This window comes from Cotesia typhae, unplaced genomic scaffold (genome assembly GCF_013202065.1).
Source record: "Cotesia typhae breed Kobodo isofemale line unplaced genomic scaffold, CoteBio_Ctyphae contig_56, whole genome shotgun sequence".
In the NCBI taxonomy this organism is placed as follows: Eukaryota; Metazoa; Arthropoda; class Insecta; order Hymenoptera; family Braconidae; genus Cotesia; species Cotesia typhae.
The window spans coordinates 353,042-374,865 of record NW_027423760.1 but is presented as its reverse complement, the minus strand read 5'-3'; the positions used below and the strand labels follow the sequence as shown (position 1 = coordinate 374,865).

At 31.7% G+C, this 21,824-nt stretch overlaps 2 protein-coding genes across 19 annotated transcripts in view; one reads left to right on the top strand and one right to left on the bottom strand.

The window, feature by feature from the left end:
* Pip5k59b (Phosphatidylinositol 4-phosphate 5-kinase 59B) overlaps positions 1-21,824 on the bottom strand; it is a 337,529-nt gene that overhangs the window by 133,514 nt on the left and 182,191 nt on the right. For 15 of the 18 annotated variants that reach the window (XR_012480040.1, XM_074250315.1, XM_074250317.1 and 12 more), the window contains 2 exons: positions 4,805-4,997; positions 4,518-4,726 (listed from right to left, as the gene is read on the bottom strand). Coding sequence is in view for 14 of the 18 variants with exons in the window: in XM_074250315.1 (XP_074106416.1) it covers positions 4,518-4,726; positions 4,805-4,997 (402 nt within the window). In the remaining 4 variants the exon portion in view is untranslated. The remainder of the gene's footprint in view (positions 1-4,517; positions 4,727-4,804; positions 4,998-21,824) is intronic. The other 3 variants (XR_012480042.1, XR_012480044.1, XR_012480043.1) reach the window with 1 other exon arrangement.
* LOC141532131 (uncharacterized) lies at positions 14,501-15,674 on the top strand. The gene is made up of 2 exons (XM_074250346.1): positions 14,501-15,089; positions 15,287-15,674. The coding sequence occupies exons 1-2, from the start codon at positions 14,711-14,713 to the stop codon at positions 15,628-15,630; spliced, it is 723 nt and encodes a 240-aa protein (XP_074106447.1). The 5' UTR covers positions 14,501-14,710; the 3' UTR covers positions 15,631-15,674.

Here is a 21,824-nt window from a genome sequence, read left to right as displayed (position 1 = left end):
TTAACATAAGAAATAACGTCGATCGCTGCCAGCGCGGTCGAAATCGGTCGAATCGTTCGTGAGTTATTGTTGTCAAAAGAAAACCGTGTCACGGGAATTTGATTTAAATTCCCGCGTCATCTTCTCCCAGGCTGGCCGCTGGTATAAGCGCCGCCAGGGTCCGCCACTTGCTGGGCACCAGCTCAGCTGGCCCCAGCACGTAGGATTTGTTTGTAACAAAATGCGAGTTTGAGATCGAATCGAGCTACAATCATATTTTGTATGAAGGTTACATGATTGTGATAAAATTTATTTATAGGGTCATCAGACGTTGACGGTGAGGGGGATAATGAATATATTTGAAGAAATGATCGTGAGGGGACTATTTGACGGGTGCGGAGCGCGTAAGCGCGGAGCAAAGAAAAAGAGATTACAAAGAAAGAAAAATGTTGTCAAAAAATTTTAACGGGGTCTATTTGTATGAAATCACAAATTTGAGTAAGTCTGAAATTTACAAACCTGCCATGGAAATTCATGTTATTAATTTCAAGGTAATTCCGTTGTCGGTGGATCCACCCCGGGAACGAATTGTAACATGAAGTCAACTATAGTCAATGTTTTGACTAGCCTCGTGGCGTAAGAACACGAGTAAGAAAGGAGGGCCGCGGAGGATAGGCATTCTGGCGGTAGCTATTGTGTGCATGTGTTGTGATTTTTTCGATTTGGCAAAAGATAAAAAAAAAGTTAACTAATAAAGTTATCACTGATTGATTTTGGTAATTGAAGATTATAGAGTGCACACGGATACCAAGTCTTGCCAGTCTCCGTGAGAGCTAATTTGGGTGAGTCCATGCATTATTTTGGTTGACTTCTCGCGGTGGTTGTACCAGCACCGGCGACGACGGTGAGATTGTTGTATTTCTCTCAACACGTGGCTGAACCAGATTAATTATTCACGTGGCTTACTCAAGTTGGTCGATTCCCATCAGTTATAATTTAAAAACAATTTTTATAGTTTAACTCACCGTCGGCGACGTTGACGTAATAGATAAATAAAGTAAATATACGAAGAGTTTAGTTTATATATATATATATATATATATATATATATATATATATATATATATATATATATATATATATATAGATTTAAGAATTGTTGACAAGCATTTAGCGGGCCGTTCAATAAACGATCCCGGTCTTTTGTTATTGATATTATAATAATTTTATTATTAATTCTGATTATCGTATTATTAAACTTATTTTATTATTTAGTTGACATTAAAATATTATTGGTTTATGACAATTATTATAACATCTTTAATTTTCTTGTGTGACTTATTACACCTAATATTGAATTTACCTCATAATTATTATAATCTGAATACTGTCTCTATTTTTCTGATAGATAGTGATATCATTGTTCCGATAATGCATTAATTACTTTCATTGTATTGTAACAGAATAAAATTACCCTAAATCGATAAGTCACCGGATATCGATAACTATTCGACATAGCACTGGCGAAGGGGCCTAAGGGGAGAATAGGAGGGGGTAGTTTTGGGTTAAAATAGGTGAGCCGTGCAGTGGAAAAGGGAGAAGTAGTGTGACCGCCAGACATAGTGCCACGGAAATCGCGAAGGACCGATCCCCGGAGTAGTGACGAGACGAAGGAAGCCAACTACAACTAGGACTTCATCCTCAGTAAGAGAGTTAGATCATCACTTTATTCGTCAAGGTATCAATTATTACTCTGTGGGAAAGAAGTGGACCGCGGTTTACCCAATATCCAAATACTTCTCCTATTTAATTATCAATTGGATCGTTTAATCGACGATTATTTCAATAAATAATAGTTGAACATTTGCTAGTTTGGATCGAGTGATTTTCATGGGGGCTTATATCCGAGAATCACCCAATCGACCTTGCGGGAAAAATTTAACAACTAAAAATTTATCAATTAATTAATTAACATCCGAAAAATTCGTTAAATCTATTGTTATAATTTTTATAATAATTAACTTAAGAAAAATTGATTAATTTTGTCACTTGAAAAATAATCGACAAACTTTTATTCGTGGAATTTTGGTCGAGCGTCAGTACATTTTTGTGTCGCAGTAAATTCCAATACCCAAGGTCAAATACAACTAAGCTAGCGAATGTTCTAGCAAATAAATTTGAACGCTTCGACTTATGTCGATTCTTTCATAATTTATAAAACTATTGGAAAATTATCGGATATTTTATTAAGAACTAGTTATTGAAAATATTTTATTGTAAAACTATTTTATTTATTAATTATTAATTATTTTTGGGATTAAGTCCGTGAATTAGTTAAATTAAAATTTATTGAAAATAATAATTGATAGCGTGGGCATTAAGTCTAAGAAATTAATGATTCTGAGTAGAAAATATCACAGGAAAATTCGGTCAGAATTAATTAATTTACAACAATAATTTTATGTTAATAATTTTGAACTTGATTGTAAAAGTTTATATCGTGATTGATTTAATTAGCAAAAGTTAATTCAAGGTATTAAGACCTTCTGTTCTAAATAATTATTGTTATATTATTAAGACCATGACAATAGGTTACTCAGGAATTTTAATCTATCTAATATTTTAGTACAGAGTTAAAGTTTACAATCGGAATTTGAAACTGAATGTTCGTTAAGTTTTGGAATTTGATTGTGAATTTGGAATTATCGTTTCACTAATAACTAATGATTGAATAATTAAATTAAAACATTTAACTAAAATTAAGTACAGTCAATTTTGTTTAAATTAAAATTTATAAAATAAAATCATACAAGTGTGGGTTATGTGTGTAAAGATTAGTGTGGGTCATGCGTGATAGAGAGTGTTAATAGTGTTAAGTCGGTCTTGGTTAGCCGATAGTTAGGCTAGACGATCTCTGTCACACTGTTGTCTTTGTGCAGAGTAATTAAATAGTTCTGGTTAGCCGATAGTTAGGCTAGACGATCTCTGTCGCACTGCAGTCTTTGCCCAGAGAGACTCGTTGGTTCTGGTCAGCCGACAGTTAGGCTGTAGTTTAAGTTGTCCTGGTCAGCCGACAGTTAGGCTGTAGTTTTAAGTTTTAATTAATTATAGTGTGAGTGTGTGAGTGAAATTTCATTGATTTTGATAAGTACTTATTTTGTTCATTTTTATGGTTAATAAATATCGATATATCATTAATTAATTATTTATTCTTCAACAGCATCTTCCTCCACTCTTTCTACCCTAAGAATAAGATTTCTCAGCTCTGGAGCGGTTCCAGGAACCGTGATTAAAAATCCTGGTGGCGCCCTGATAATTATATTGTTTGTTAATTTAGTTAGTTTATTTATAAAATTGATTAGGGGCCAACCTGAGCAGGTAAAACTGTTACAGTATATGACAGAGGTCATCTATTTTATGCTTACATTAAGACATCGCGATTTAATGAAAATATTGTTATTATCGTTCTTTTGATTATATATAAATTACTGAATAATCGGTAGAAAGGCTGAACCGAAACTACAATTCACGTTGTAAAACCCGATACTGGAGCTGCCTCAAGAATCAGCGCTCTTTTAGAATACTACCAAGAGAAAATAAGTCGTTTAAATGAATTGAATTGGGTTCAAAAAATACTCTAAGATTATAATTAAGTTTAAGGATTGTTACAAATATATATGATTAATTAAATTACAACCACCGTGAGGATAATTGCTTGCCTCTGAGTATTTTGTATGATCCTTTACATATCTTTACTTTCTTCTCTCACTGTCTTGACTATCTATTACCTATTATATTAAACCTCGCTGTCGAAAGGCCCTGGAGAAATTAAGGTTTGCTATTTCCAAGTAAAGAATAGCTGGCGTCCAACTACGTGTAACTAACCCAGCCTGGGGGAAAAGTCTAGAGTTATTGGGAGGACAGCATCGAGGGTACTTCCCAAGTTTCGTTGATCTCGATATTTTATCATTGGTTAGGCGGCCTGGACAGATTTCTATTCTATTTGGCGTTTCCACCGCCAAATAGTGGGTTGAATAGTTAAATTTTGTTACAACCGAACAAAGTGTTTATTTTAATGACCTCGAAATTCCTAGTTCGATCAATATAAGCTCAAAAATTCTGAATAGGGTTTCAAAAACTGCGTCGAATGTCACCAAACGCGTGAAAACCAGTTCATTCAATCAAAAGTTATTACGGTTCAAAAATTCAAAAATAGTGTTTTATTAAACTTCTATCAGATTCTCGAGCTCGAACAGCTCAAAAGCTTAGAACAGCTAGATCTTTTAGCTCGGAGAGCTTGAAATTACGTACAAATTATGTTTTAAAAAGATTAAAAACGTCGTAAATGCAATTTTAAGCGCTTAGTATGGAATTAGCGGGAAGTTGCAGGGATTGCCTTTAAGGTAAACCGTTTTCCTAACTTTTTTTTTTTTTTTTATTTCAATTGTTAAACTTTTTAATTATCCTAACGTAGAATTTGTAGTTAAACTATTTAAATCATTATCTATAAAATGAAAAAATAAGAAACTCTTACTTACCACCGTCACCACTACTGGAACTTTCTGTAAATGATGGTGTTCCTTCAGTCCAAGTAGGTGTTGATCCTTCAGCACTACCAGTTGCTGGAGTCCAAGACAAACCTCCGCCTCGACTACTACTACCACTTTCGACACTTAGAGAGGATTTTGTTACTTTTTCACCATTACCCATTGTATTATCAATGTTTTCAAATTGTATTTCAGAAATACTAAGATATAAAACAACATTTCATAAATCAATTTCTAAAATTTTTAGTAAAGCAAAAATCATTTGAGAAGATAATTACCTCACAGAATCATGATATGTTTTAGAAATCTGATGAATTTTACTTTGCTTAATACTGCTAGAGCCAAAATTACTTGTCAAAGAAGTAACCGTACTTGGGCAATTGCTTCCCAATGCTAAAGTTGGATCACTCGAACTTACTGCATCTTCAAAAGGTGGAGGCGGAGTAGAGCATGTTGATGGGAAAGTACCACCTATAAATAAAATCAGTTGATTAGCCCTGCTGAAACAGCTTCGAGTTTAATTTCGTTTATACTCAAATAACAATGGACAAACTCTATACAATGAATGTGGTTTATTTTACTATCTCAATAAAAAATTAGGATGCATTACATTAAAATTGGTTTGAAAAATTTAATTATAACTAAAATTCTATAAAGCAAATATATACAGCTCTTTAATCGATTAAAATTTTTTTATAATTTCCGACAAGTCTAATTTTAAATAAATCACATTTGTAAATAATTCATTGAAAGATAGAAAGTCATAAAATAACTATAAGGACGACTCCTTAATTAGCAACGTTTCATGTTAATATTAATACACGTAAGTGGAATAGCCGTGACTGTGTTTTTTGCTAAAAATTTTGGATCTTACTAATTTTTCAAATTTATCTCAACATATTTAAGTCAACCCGTTTAAAAAGATAGATCTTACACGGCTAACATAACTAGACTTGATATGTCATCATTTTAATTTGAACAAATTGAACACTACGATAATTTTGATATGAAACGTGGCGAAAAACATTTTACCGTGAAAGTTATTTCATTATCTTAGATCTAATAATTAATTAATACACAGCTTCTTTAAGGATCGAAACATCTACAAATCGAAGCAAATAACAATTTGAATATTTCAATCTTATCATATCTCACGCATGCCTTCTAAAGTAGTTCATAAAAAACACAATGATGTGAGATATATGTTTGATGTCGGTACAAAGGAGATTGACTAGAGTGCTCTCATGAGTATACTCAAACTTTAAACATCTATACTTAATATCTAACATGGGTTATTCTCATGGCAATTTCTACTATCGTTCTTATGAACGCGATGTCAAATGGCGGCTGCACATGCGCCTCATGACTTAGCGGGAAGAAGACCGGCAAGCCCGGAGCACGAGGCCGGTGGGGACGCCATGAGCGGCAGTTGTACTGAGACTTGTGACTAATGCAATATACCTGCGTTCTCTCTGACAAAGAAATTATTCCATTGTGTTTTATTATTTGCTGACGTAATTAATTATCAGTTAATTATCAGTTCTCTTACTTAATTAAATTCATTGATTCGACTTTTGTGCATTAATTTTAAACTTAACATAAATTCGTGGTCAAATATTTAAGACGCTAATAAAAAGTACGTCGTACTTAGTGTTTAGCATCGCGGCCATTGTCTGTAGTCGCGTGATAAATTAGACGCAATAAATTGTTATTGTTCAAAGTTTGTTAAGAATCTTCAATTCAGCTTAAGTATTTATTAATATTTTCAATTCCATTTATAAATTAATTATAAGTGAAATTAGTATCATTTAATTATATTCTATAATTATTAATTGAATTAATTCAGTCGTCATTATTAATTTAACTTCATTGATGTGCTTTATTTAACTAATTTTTAATCTTTTTATTTATTAAAATCAAATCAAGAATTTCAAGAAACAAAGTGCGTTAATAATTCAATATATTTAATAATTGTCGAGTTATTTAGAAAATAATTGAAGTCAATAGTAAATTCTCGCGTCAAATAGAAAATTATATTCAACTACTAATTTAAACAAATTGTTCAAATTATTTAAATCAAAAAATAAATCAGATCCTCTCGGATCACAACACACTTGATCCCAGCGATCAAGGAATTGATCCCAGCGATCAAATTTATAACACACTTGATCCCAGCGATCAAGGATTCGAACCTAGCGATCAAATTTATAACACAACTCGATCCCAACGATCAAATTTATAACACAACTTGATCCCAGCGATCAAGGATTCGATCCCAGCGATCAATTTCAATACTTGAACCTACTGGTCATTTCAAACCATTCTAAACACACAGTCAATTCTCTTCCGATTACAAACACACGATCCTTTCTGATCATAAATACATCTTACATCTCTACTGAGATATTAACGGTTGACGGTTAACCACAATAACCTAACGGCGGCTGAGATCAATTCTCACCCCTCATTGCACACTCGTGCAATTATTATATACATTCATATCAACACACATATTCATTCACATATCTCTCAACTGTAACATCTTCGAGGAGTTTTTCTCTAGCAATTGCTAGAGTTTTCTCCTCTTGGGGAATAAATTAATCACAATTATTCACCCCAACACCGAGTCTTTTATTTTAAACAGATAGATCCTGAACCAATTCCTAACTAATCAACTATATATAGAAGAATTACGGAAATTCTCCTTAGTGGAGAGTTTGCGACAATACAATATATAAAGAAATCAGAACAAGTACCGCAAAGTAATAACACAAAGACAGTATATAATTTTTATTACATTAAAGTAAAAATTACATTACAATACAGTCAAAAATTAATTCAATTAGCAATTTTTTTTTTGCATCAAACTAATCTATTTCCAACCTAATAATCTCTTACGCTTTGAGTAATATTTTAGATCTTGTAGTACATTTGAAGAAAATTGTGTATACATTTTTCTATATACATGAATAAATAAACGGTAAACGATACATTGTAACTTGGTAGATTTTTTGGTAAATTTCTTTAGAAATATATCTATTGTAGCCGATCTCATGTCGTAATTTTAAAAAAATTTTGTCATAATATGTTTCATTTCATCGAGTAATGTCGAAAAATGGCATTGACTCAAAAGTTTATATATAAAAGTTTGCCTAATTTTTTTATCGGTGTGCAATACTGCCTATGAAATTTTCTTATCAGTAACCCTGTATTGATGCACATTTTTTATGTAATTTAAATCTTGGAATGGAGTTAACGCTGTAAGAGGTACCACAAATCAAAATGAAATATAAATAAATGCTATGAATGAACAAATATCCAAAAGATTTTTTTGCTTTTCAAGGTCTAACTCGAAAATGTCCCGAAAAATATACATTTCCAGCGAATAAATTGCTTTAGACATCCAGCTTACGTGGTGAAATATACTTGATTTGTAAAATTTGATTTCGTCGGCACTCTAATAATGCGACTGAAAATTGCTTAAACAAATAAATGTGAATAGAGGCAGAAAATATACAAATAAGCGGCAATAATAATGAGAATGTATTCAATGCATCGTATTGTCTGAAGACGCATCTAAAATCAATTAATGAAAACAACATGTTGGACAATCTATCTCTACCGGTCTGGTTGTGTCACTCAAATATCGTCGTGGAAAATTATTGGAAATATTGCAAAAATCTCGATATCAACAGATATGTTCAATATAGTATGCTCCAAATAGCCCGTCCAATCCACTGGTCTTCAACTCGTCTTCTTTTCATTTGCCCTCACCGCTTCGCGAACCAAAATTTAACTTCGTCTATCCTGTAATCCAACAGGAAACAGTACTCCAGCTTTTAGTAGAATGTCCAGCTTACGAACATCATAGACGCAAACACATAAGCTAATGGATGCCAGACGATACTGCCTCACCCAAACTTCTCGCACTATTTGATGAGGATTCATTATTTACAAAAATACTTTTTCTTCCCTCCGGGCGGAACGCGTCAATTTTCGGCTTCGCCTCGGCCAACAATCACATGTGATCTGAGGCTTTTCTTACTTTCCTTACCAAGGGGTGTAATATATTTATATCTATTCTTATGTGATGTAGTCTCCGCCAGAAATAATAACCCATTCCCCCTGAATATCTAAGCTTGATTTATATATATAAATTAATATTAATAAACTCAGAATTACAAACTGTTTCGTCCAATCTCTAAACTCTGTTTTGTAAACATGCATGCGTATTTATTTATATCTATCTATACTAATATATAAATCTATAGTTTTTTACGGTTGTTCTATTAAAACTATTAAACTATACATCCGATTGAATTAAAATTGCGAATCCATGTATAGGATACATTGACTTAATGGATAGACTAACTTTTTTATCAGTTCTGAATCTCCGAAGTGGATAGCGTGGGCGTCAATGGTTGAGAAAAATCATAGAAAACTAAATTTTGAATTTTAACTCTTCTAGACTTAAAATTTAGAGAGAAATTTTTTTAGCTCAGTTAAGAGCAAACAAGAATGTATTCAATGAAGTTTAAAACCCAAAATCGCTTACGGGGTGTTAACGGAAAAAAAAAAAAAAAAACGAAAATTTTACTTTTAAACTAAAAGTTTCACAGACTCAAAATTTTATAAAAATTTCATGTTTCGTAAATTAAGGTCACCTACTATCAGATTGTGCAAAATTTTAGCCCCAGAGGAGATTGTAGGGGCGTTAAAAATCTGTAAAATTTTTGTTTTTCTTCTGTTATAATTAATATAAATAACAGTAGAAATGAAAATAATTTTCTATATAGATATAAGAGAATTTCATATAGAAACTCGAAATTTAGGAAAATATTACTTTTGCCAGATAGAGCTCAGCTAAGAACGGATTTTAAGAAATTTCTGCCTCAAAGGGGTTTACGGGGGCGTTAACAATGAAAAATTCCCGTTTTTTCAATGTAGCTTCTATGGACTTCAAATTTAGTAAGAATCTTCCATAAAACGTATAGAAATATTACATGAACGAATTTTATGATAGCTCACGTCACAGGGGCTCGCGGGGGTAGGTGTTAACAATGAAAATCTCTAATTTTCAAACTATAGCTCTTATAGACTCCAAAGTTCATAGGAGTATTCTATATAAGATAAGGAAATGATCTAAAAGCAGAATTTACAATAAACCACTCCCAATAAGGATCGCGGGGGTAAGTATTAACAATAAAAAATCTTAATTTTCAAAATATAGCTTCTAAATACTCTAAATTTCGTATGAGTCTTTTGTTTCTCATGAAAAGATCATCTAAAAATGGATTTCAAAAAATTCTACTATCAATAGGGAATACAGGGGTGAGTGTTTAAATATTAAATTTCGATTTCCAAACTGTAATATCTACAGACTCTAAATTTAGTAGGAATGTTCGTATATGATATCAAGTTCGGCTAAATTTTCTTTCTACATAGTTTTCTTTCTTAATAACTTCATTTTCTTACAACAATTGTCTCTTTTGCAGCGGCAAAAAATTCATTGCGAGATTTTTAAAATTAAACATTACATGTAGCTATTCAGTCAACGGACTAAAAATCATAACATGACCGACAAATTGTTCTTATTATCCTACGGAATCGAGGGAATGTAAGAGATTAAAATAAATGCATTTCCTAGACACTTGAGATGTCAAAAAGATATTTGGCTGCTTATTTTAAGAGAACTCGTAAAAAACATGCACGAATAATTTCTTAAAAAAATTGATGTTACGAAGGTAATTTCGATTAACGGCTGAATTCGTCGCACTTTAAGCTAAGCAGATTTCAACTGTACTTATGAAACCTGCAATTACTTTGAATGAAACTTTCAATGCTTATTTCAAATTTTTTTCTTTATATCAATTATAATTAATTTTTTGGAAGAAAGCCACGGGAATGTCATAATCTTGCACATTGAAAGTTATAATGAATATTCGATAGAATAATCACATGAATAAAAGGTACAGGCCAATTCGATGGATTTTGGAATCTGTGCAAGTCAGAACAATACTCCTATTGAACTTCGAGTTTAGATCTGAAAATACAATTCTATAAAAAAGCAGCATGATGGCCGAGCGGGCTGTCATTATCCCGTTAGTCCGTTCGCACATCATGTCGTGAGGCGAGGATTCAAGCCCCGAGGGTTATTCGAATAGTTCCAACACCAACCGTCGGGGGTCACTCCGGTAGCCAAACTGTACTGGCATGGGTTTTCTCTGTGGTTTCTCCATCACCACTCATCCAAAAACCGATAGAAAGGGGTGAGGAATAGGGTAAATGCAGAGAAGAGAATTATTATTATTATTACAATTCTATAAAATACCCAGCGGAGCGAGCGGGTAACAGCTAGTTATATTATAAAATCACAACATACCAAATCTTTGTTGTACTGTGCAACTAGAGACTAACTCCTAGAAATTGTACGTTAAAATTAATAAATAAATAATACTGATTTAACTGCATTTCATGAAAGTATAAATAACGTAAAATCCAATCCATTTCACGAATTCATTAGGAAAATTACTGTTAATAGTGTTAATTGGGAGACCCAAAAAATATCCCTGTATGGATATTGTATTGAAGACTCGGTTTAAATAACTAGATGACATTAAAATGACGCCCTTTCGCAATTACATCAACCCTAACAACGTTTATTATACTATCATTGTAGCTGATTACAGACAAAAAGTAACTTTAATTTATATTTCAAAGTGATTGCAGCAATCTTTATCAACGTGATATTAACTACCCTAATTGAGGATTCTAATTTAAAACGAATAAAAAGATTTTCAATGAATTTAAAATTATTTAAGTTGAATAGTATGCACATATCCACTTTGCATGTATTGAATCCATTCAGAATCAAACTTAAGGTACTTTGAATCCGTTTTATCATTATTCAATTTATTTGCTCTGCCATTTTCGTAATCTCACCTGAATTAATTTAAAAACTAATTTTTAACTTCCTGCTATTAAAAAAAAAATTGAAACTTTTTGAAATTCGGAAAGTTATTGTTTTTACCCCATTTTGCGAAAGTCGAGTTTTCATCAGATGTCGACATTTGTAAGTCGCAGAAAGCTTCCCTGACTACCCGCGCGAGGGTGTGTGTGTGTGTGTGTGTGTGTGTGTGTGTGTGTGTAAACCTTTATAACATTTGAACAGCTTGATCGATCGGATTGAAATAGGAGTTATCGAGAACGAAAAATTTCGAAAATAGTGTTTTTTTACATAACTTCGACATTTCTTTTTGAATCGTTTTTGATGAAATTAAATATTCATTGGAGCCTAAAGAATTACGTCGATCACTATCAAGAATGTGAAAATCAGTTAAAGGGTTCGTGAGTTCTCATTGTCGAAAAAATTCGGAAAAGTTAAATTTTTCAAATTTCTTTATAATTATTAGTTTGATCAGTTTGTGTTCAAAAGTATATCATATAATTAAAAAACCCGGGTGGAATGCTGCCAACCGCGTAAAAATCGGTTTATTCTTTAAAAAGTTATTGCAATTTGAAAATTAAAAACGTGCCATTCGGCAGCCGAAATGGAAGTAGATTTCATCTTTACTTATAAGTAATTATAAGTAATTAATAATTATTAATTAAAATTACAATTAGATTTTAACGTACGATTTTTTTTATAATCATTAGACTCAACGTTTACACAGTTATTATATAAAATTCATTATAATCAATAATTATTACATGAGATTTGTTAATTACTTATTATTTACATGAAATATGTTATAATTAATCAATTTTGTATAATGTTGACTCAATTTTTATTAATTATACTTAGAAATTATACTTGAATTTTGAATTAAAAAATATGGTTAAATAACTAAAGAAAATTTAAACCTCAGCAGTAATACAAATTGATATATATATATATATATATATATATATATATATATATATATATATATATATATATATATATATATATATATATAATAAAAAAGTGTCACTAATAAATTATGTACATTTATCTCATTTATTTTAAGCACTACTTTAAATTTTTTGATTATTATCAGTTGCTCATGTATTATATTTCCTGATTAGTTGACATTTATCTTTGACTAATAATTTAACAATCTTACAGATAGAAAATTAATAATTTCTAAACTATTTGACCGATTAAGCTCATATTTGAACTTGACCTTCCTAATAGTCGATAGAATAAGTATGCTGAGTTTCATTAAGATCCCATAAGAATTGTTGACGCTATCGTCGTGACAAGCCGCGTTATATCGTATATATATATATATATATATATATATATATATATATATATATATATATATATATATAAGGGTGGGTCAAAAAAATCAACTATTTTTTTTTTTACAATTAATACGGAAAAATAGGTTACTAGGCACCTTAAAAAAATTCTCACCAAATATGAACTCTTAATTTTAATAGGAAGATCCTCCGCGTCGCAGTTTTTCATTTTTTTCTCAGTCCAATAGAAAAAAATTCATTCCTCATCATTAATTGGTCGTACAGAAAAAATTTTTTTAAGAATTTTGTAGGAAATTTAATGCTCTACAAAAAAGGTATCTTATGTTTTTTCCGTAAACCCCACCATTTCACTAATATTGAAGAGTTAAGATTGATTATTTTAAGTCAAATGTCACTTTTGTTTATGAATTTTATAACTCGACAAGAAATGGCTATTATTGAATGGGCAATAGAAATTTTTGTAGAAAATTAACTGCTCTATAAAAATGGTATCTTATGTTTTGGCGATTAAATTAATCGTTCAAAAGATATTCATCATCAAACTTTCATGTATATCGATTTTAAGAGTTTTTGATTAAATAATCGAAAAATTTCAATTTAATCTATCAGTTTTGAGAAAATTTCATTTTTTGTCTTTAATGTAAGTATTATTTGAATTTTGTTTTCAAAATTTTTATTCAATAATTCCAAACTTTTTATTTTTCATCATTAGAAATCACGATCATGTTGTTTTTTTATAACGTCTTGAAAACGTCTTAAAAATTTTTCCACTACAGCTGTATATTGTCCTTGGGAAAATTTCTTCTGTAGAGAATTTTTGTTTTGTATTCTATTTACTCTGTTTCCCTTGTGAACTAGCGCCACCTACATTTTTCTTTATAGTTATATTGTTTTTATTTGTTTACATTTTCTACAGCATTTCTAGTGTTTCCACAAGTTATGATCTTGTATATGTGATAAAACGATTAAATATTTACAAATTTTGCGGTCACTACATAAATTTATATATTTATCGAAAATATGGATAAGGAAATTCATTTGATCGGAAAACCCATGCAAAAATTTCAGAAAGTAAGTTGCCAACAGTGAAAGAGGTTATGAGTGTTTTTTTATCAGCTCAAAGTGTTAAAATGTTCTATCAAACAAAGTGCTAAAAATGCAACTGATCAAGTTATTGAACTATGGAAAAACAACCAGATTCCGACTAGTGGATCAACTAATGTAATACAAAAATTCTTCGCTATCATAACCGATGGTTGAAATTGCAAAAATCTTTTGTGCGAAAAAATCATCAGCCCAAAACAAAAATGTAATAATATTTCAGAATGAAATCAAAGCATTATTTGATATTGTAGATCATAAATCAATAAAACTGCTTGATAATGATATTCGTGAACTATATTCAAATCAAAAAAGTGATACCCGGAAAGAAATTCTTTCAAATAACCCAAATAAATTAAACAGTACTATGAATACGATGGAAGTACATGAAAGTCGTGAGTATTTACAACATTTAATTATTATAAATTTTAATCAGAATTGAAAATAAATTAAATTGATTATAAATTATGAATAATAAAGTATATTATTGTTTTTCTAATTAATTAAATCATAAATGTCAATATGTTCGTAGATGATAAATAAAAAACTCTTTGTGTTCCTTATTTGATGTCAAAATGAATGAGTTCCATATTTTTGCTTCCATTAATTAAATAACAACGCTTATTTTAGATTTGAATCAACCCTTAACCAGCCATGAGATTGTTCGAAGTGAGGAATCAGAGTCATCTTCAACTCTTACATTAAGTCAAGCTACAAATTTCGGTTCAGATTTAGAGTATGTGCCTCAAATACCGACAACACGAGCAAAAATAAATATTCTAACTCCAGAGCTTATCTCAGCACTCGACAGAGCTAATGTTAGTAGTAGAAATGCGATGTTCATTATTGCCCCAGTTCTATCAAGTGTTGGTGTTAATGTAGAAGATACAACTCTTAGTTATCGAACAATTCAACGAACTCGCATGCTCTTACGAAAAGACATTGCTATAGGACTAAAAGATAACTTCAAAGCTCATGATAAATATGTCGTGCATTGGGATGGGAAAATACTGAATGACAATTCTGAATCGAAATTTGTGGATCGATTACCGATTATTTTGACTGCTTTTGGTACTGAGCAGTTACTTGGAGTTCCAAAAATGAATAGTGAATCGGCAGAAAATCAAACAGCAACCATCTTGTCAACGTTAAATCAATGGGGTATTATTAGTTACATCAAGGCGATGTGTTTTGACACGACTGCGGTTAATACGGGTAACTAATCAATGATAAAATATTTAACAGAAAATTTTATTTTCATCGTTCTAGTTAAATTGTTTTCATACATTAATTAAATTTTCGACACGTGCCCATTAGTTATAATTCTTTATTTACTTATAGATTTTAAATATGCGTTACAATTTTTATTAAATACAGAACTTAAAGTGTAATTATCTATTTTTACTATACAGGAATCCATCATGGTACATGTAAAGAAATTGAAAAGGCCTTAGGAAAAGAATTAATTTGGTTACCATGTCGCCATCATATTTATGAGATCATTTTAAGGAGTACATTCGAAGTCTATTGGCCAGTATCATCCGGACCAAATGTTCCAATATTTGGCAGATTCAAAAATTTTGGGACACATTCGATAAAACGAAGTATAAATCTGGTGTTGAAGATAGTATTGTTGCTAATATTATTACGAATGAAAAAAATAATCTATCTTCATTTATTAAGCGATACTTACAGGTATTATTTAAATACAATTTTAAGTGTAGAGGATAATTTTTATTTTTTTACGAATAATTGATTACTTTTGGTAGTTATCGCAACCCCGAGATGACTATAAAGAAATATTGGAATTGTCATTAATTTTTCTGGGAGAAATGCCACGAGAGCAAGTTTTCTTGAAGCGTCCTGGTGCAGTTCATCATGCAAGATGGATGGCAAAGGCAATTTATTACCTAAAAATGTTTATGAAAAAGAAGAGTTTATGAAAAATTTAATTGAGTACAGTAAAATTAATTCTTTAATTTCCTTGGCTACATGTGAAAAAATGACTTCACATTTATGGTACTTAAGTGATGAACTTGCTATTTTATCACTTTTTGATGATACCGTTCCATTAAACAGAAAGAAGAATATTGTCGAAGCTGTTAAGACTCGCGAAGGTACAGATTCTAAAGAAAGAAGATTTATTATTGATAGAAAAAATTTACATTTAATTCTGCAAAAAAATATAAGTGACTTTGTTTCTAAGAAGTCATTAAAACTTTTTGAGATCTTTGATCTGCCGTATGATTTTCTTGACAAAAATATTGATTTATGGTCTACTGATGAGAGTTATAATGAAAATAAAGAATTTTTCGCACAATTGAAAGTTGTTAATGATGTGGCAGAGCGAGGTGTCGCATTAGTAAGTGAATATAACCAATGCTTAACGAAAGACGAAGAGCAATTTCAATTTTTATTGCAAGTTGTGAAAGAGCATCGAAAAAACTACTCTACTTGCAATAAAAAATTGTTTGAAAATAAATAGCTCAGTTGAAAATTGAAATAAAAAACTATCTTATAACTAATTGGACATATTTTGCTCTAAAACTGAAATCATAATATATTTATAATGAAAACTTTGCTTTTTTTATTGATAAATGATTAACTAAGCGATAAATAATGTACAATTTATTTTTTTAAATGTAGATAAAAATACTTACACATAAAAAAAAGCTTGAAAAACATTTTGAAGTATCTCAGTTGATGAAAAAGGTTTTTTTTCGTGTAAATTTTCTCAAAACTGATAGATTAAATTGAAATTTTTCGATTATTTAATCAAAAACTCTTAAAATCGATATGAAAGTTTGAAAGTTTGATGATGAATATCTTTTGAACGATTAATTTAATCGCCAAAACATAAGATACCATTTTTATAGAGCAGTTAATTTGCTACAAAAATTTCTATTGCCCATTCAATAATAGCCATTTCTTGTCGAGTTATAAAATTCATAAACAAAAGTGACATTTGACTTAAAATAATCAATCTTAAATCTTCAATATTAGTGAAATGGTGAGGTTTACGGAAAAAACATAAGATACCTTTTTTGTAGAGCATTAAATTTCCTACAAAATTCTTAAAAAAATTTTTTCTGTACGACCAATTAATGATGAGGAATGAATTTTTTTCTATTGGACTGAGAAAAAAATGAAAAACTGCGACGCGGAGGATCTTCCTATTAAAATTAAGAGTTCATATTTGGTGAGAATTTTTTTAAGATGCCTAGTAACCCATTTTTCCGTATTAATTGTAAAAAAAAAAATAGTTGATTTTTTTGACCCACCCTAATATATATATATATATATATATATATATATATATATATATATATATATATATATATATATATATATATATATATATATAAACTTTTGAATCATATGTATTTTCTGACTCAGATTGTCGAGTTAGGTCGGAATATATTAAAATTTACGGAAAATGACGTCATGAGGCCAAATACAATAGTTAGATTTTTAGGAAATCTACTAAAAAGTAGTGTTCTAAGAAACTTCCATGAGACTTTTGAGCTCGAACATCGTTGAGATCTGGCTCAGAAAACATCACTTTGAAATGGCAAAACATAAAACCAAGATGATTGTCTTGACGCGGCAAAAATGTTTCCCAAACCTTTTACCGTGGACATTGGCAAAACAATACTGACGTCAACAAGAGCAGTACGTTATCTAGGAGTGCTGTTAAACGAAAAGGTTTCTTTTCGTGAGCATCTGGATCGTGCATGCGCCAAAGCCAGCAAACAGAGTCGGGCATATCGAGAATCATGGCCAACACGTTGGGACCTCGAGTCAAAAAAATAAGGATCCTCTTGGAAGTAATCCACTCACTACTTCTCCATGAAGTGGAGATATGGGCGAACATTCTCAAGCAGAAGACCCATCGTTGCAAAATAGCGGCCGTTCCACGGCGAGGAGCCCTTAGATTTACCTGCGCCTACCGCACTATTTCAAAAGCAGCAATACTGGTTATAGCAGGGGCTCCACCTATTGATTTATTAGCTTTCGATAGGGCGAACTATACGACGCGAGAATAAATGGCGACAACTTACAGGTGGCGAAAATGAGGCTAAAAAGAAAAAGCTACAGGGGTGGCAAATCCGAGAGACATCGGGGGCGGCGAGCAGATAGACGGAGCGCCTAATTTCAGATATCAGCGTCTGGTTCTCTCGAAAGCACGGGGGCACGGATTTCTTCCTCACCCTGACGACGCAGAACACAAGTTCTTCGTATTAATGGTGAAAGGACAACAGAAGCAGCACCGAAGAAACTATTGGCACCACGCTCTCCCCCGAGAGCTTGATAGCCTGCATGCTCAGAAAAGAAGATAACTGGTCAGCTGTTGCAGCCTGCGCGCAGCGCCTTCTGGAAGAAAAAACCGCTTAAAGAGACCAGTAGCCAGGCGTCGGTGTTATGAGACGCGTCATAGACTGGATTGAAAAAATGCTCACGCGGTTCCGATTTAGTGATCTCTGTACCATTCACGGACAGATAGAGCAGTTTTTTTTGGAGAGTGAAAATTCCACACTACCGATCATTATCTTTCAATGATAACGGTGTCTTTGAAACATTTTTTTTGTCTTCTCTATAAAAACACACACACACACTCACACACTTTTTTCAGCAGTCTCCAAAAATTATGATTGAGGTGTCATTCGGATCGAAATGGCATCTAGATGAGTTTTGAAACAAATGAAGTTTCACTTGCGAAAATTGCAAAACGTATAAACAGTCGACTAAAAAAACAGGAGGGTTTAGTTTTTTGGAAGCTTCTCCAAAACTAACAAAGATAAAGATTTTTTAAATTCAAAATAAGATTCAAAAAGAGGATAAAATTTTCTAAAAAAAGTTCCGACTCCCGGAACTGTATGGCCAATAGTTATAATTTCTCAAGAGGAATAAAAACACGGTCGAAAATGGGTGGTAAATAAAAGCTTTAGTGGCTTACTGGATAGATAAATTAATAATAATCCACCTGAAAAATATTGTTATATATATTTTAAATTCTTTATGCAATAGTTAATTCGATATTTTTTTCTTTTCTTAGAGCAATTCTTGAAAGGCTTTAAAATAGATTCCCGTTGAAAAAATTTAAAAATTTTCGTTTTCCAGTTTTTTATTAATAATTTTCGTTTTTGCAAAATCAAAGACTGAAATTAATCATCAACAAAATGTTTTTTTCTAAAATATTGTTAATGATCCGTTTTTATGTTCTCAGAAGCCGTAAAGACATAGTTTTTTTAAATTTTCATCTCTTATTATGTAGAAAATTGTTCTAAAAAAATGTGTTGTTTATAAGATAACTGAAAATTTTTTATGGAAATTCAATCTTTGATACAAATAATGATTTTTAGAAGAAAAATTGTTTGATAAAAAAACATATGTTTTCATTATAAACATTTCTACTTTTTACATTTTAATTCCACTTCATTATACGAGAAAAATTTACGAAGATCTAGATTTTCATTTCCAGGTTCCGTTTCTGTGATATTTATAATAGTTCATAAATGACAATCATGAATGAAATTGAAATGTCAAAGCTTAAGATGTTTAATAATGAACAATAAATTACAAGATTCTTAAATGATGTAGTCATAGTTTTAATAGTTAATACGATTTTCAAGCATTAAACCCAAAAAAAATTTTTTCCGGAGTATTTTTCATAAAGAAGTGTTATAAATTTAATAAATAAATGAGTAACAACTAAACTTTTTAGCTGGATTTATTCTTTAGCTAATGGAGAATTATGAATAACATTATTTATTTTGTAATAATAAAAGATTGCCTTTCAGCATTTCAGCATACCCGACATCAGCCAAGGCACTGGCTTTGAATCTAATTATTATGATAAATTTGAGTTATTTTATTTTACTGTCCTTTCACTCTCTCTTTTCCTCGTCCGTCCCTCCCCCTTTCCCCTCCATCTTTTTTTTTTTCTAATAGGTGCCACGACTTCGGTTATACTTATTTTTCCTTCACTTCACTTGTCCAATTTGCATCCATCCCTTTCTTTCATTTAACTTTTATTAATAGCTTTTCACATATTTTCAGCTAGTTTTCCACCCACATTAACTCTTCCCTACCTTCACTAAGCAACACTTCCCAGCTACCTTCTCATTCTTCACTCCATTACATCTCCTCGCCACATGATCTAAAGATTCCACCTCCACATTGCAGACTCTGCACATTTTTTCTTCCTCCTTCAACCAATATCTATGTCCTCTTCGATTTCGTCAACCGATATCGATTTCCTCTTCATTCACTCTCTAATCTAGCTTGGCTGTAGTCCTCTTCTCTATTATTTTTCCCCTCCTCTCTGTTCAGTAGCTTGAAATTTCTTCCTCTATCACTCTACTATATAATCTATTGGACCGCGATTCTGATGCATTTGCCCTCCTCTCTTGCCTCTGGACGTCTTTATCTTTATTTCACAATTCCTTCGCCATTCTTCTTCCTCCCATCTATTCCAGAGCTATCCCAATCGAAGATCAGCCACATCTTCTCATATAATTCTCTCAATCATGCACTCCCTCACTTCACCTTCTCGATTCTCTCTCTCGTTCCACGATGGCTCTAGCCATGAGTTCTCTCTTCCCCCAAGCCTCATCTTCTCCTCAAACTCAAAGGCTCTTGCTTCCGCCTTAACCTCTAGTTTATCCATGTTTAGCTCATCTCTTATCATATAACTGGGTACTGACATGTTTATACCACTAACCTATCTTCTGTACTGCTCTTGTAGACTCTATCTCCCTCTTTTCACTCCATCCGCAAATTTCTGCTGCATAAAGAGCTATGCTAGTCACTATGTTATCGAATAGGAACTTTCTAAATTTCAGTTTCCCTCCATCCTCCAATTCCCATACTTTTCCCATCGTCTGCCGAGCCTTCATTACTCTATTTTTCACGTGCTCCTTCCCACTATTATTCCTAGTGAAAGTGAAGCCTAGGTAGCAGAAGTTATTTATCTCTTCAACTTTCTTTTCCTCCTAAAGCCATCCAGTCTTCTTCTGTCTTCCTCTCCATCCCCTTTTGTTAAATTTCATCACTTTTATCTTTTTAACATTCGATTCAAGCCTTTTCCCCCTGAAATATCTCTCACAAGTTTTATACAGTTCCTTCATTTCGTTTTCATTATCCGCCAATACCGCTGTATCATCAGCGTAGGTTAGAACTCATGATCACCCCCCCCCCTGCCTGTCTCTTCCTACAAAAGTCCTCGAGATCTGCGACATATCTATTAAATAACGTCGGACTAAAGAAACATTTTTGCCTCACCTTCTCCGCCCAAAAAATTTAAAAAACGCTAACTCTCCATTGCTTCTAAACCTGCGTCTTGTTTCTGTATATATTCTTCTCATTTTTTCACTTAACCCTCCTGCTATTCCTGTACTTTTCGTCTCCCTGATTGCGATATTTCTGTCCAGATTATCGAAAGCTCCTTTCAGGTATAGACAGAGAACATAGTTCGGTTTTCCTTTCTTTCTTATTGTTTTATCTATCAGCTACCTCAATATCAATGAGGCATTCCAGGCCTAATCAGACGATTTCAAGCATTTGATCTTTAGATTTTCTAATTCTTTTGGTTTTTTTAGTACCCACCGAAAGAGGCCTCCTGGTAAATTTAGGGATTTTTTTAATTAATGGTTTAAAAAGTATCTAATTTTCAATAAAACCTCTTTTTTTTATTGTTGCTCGCAACTTTCTCAATAATGGTCAGAATTCATTTTTTTTTCAAAATTTTCTTTTTTAATTACCATTTTCAGAAAAAAATCTATAAAAAAAATATTCAAACGATTTTTTATTTTAAGTTTTAGTCGTGTTTTCAAAGCTGTGTGTACTATTTCGTTTCTTTTTAAATTTGCTATTTTGAACTACTATCCATCCTTCAACTTTTAAGCCCGGTCCGGTAATGGGCCTTACACAATTACCATTTTTCATCAA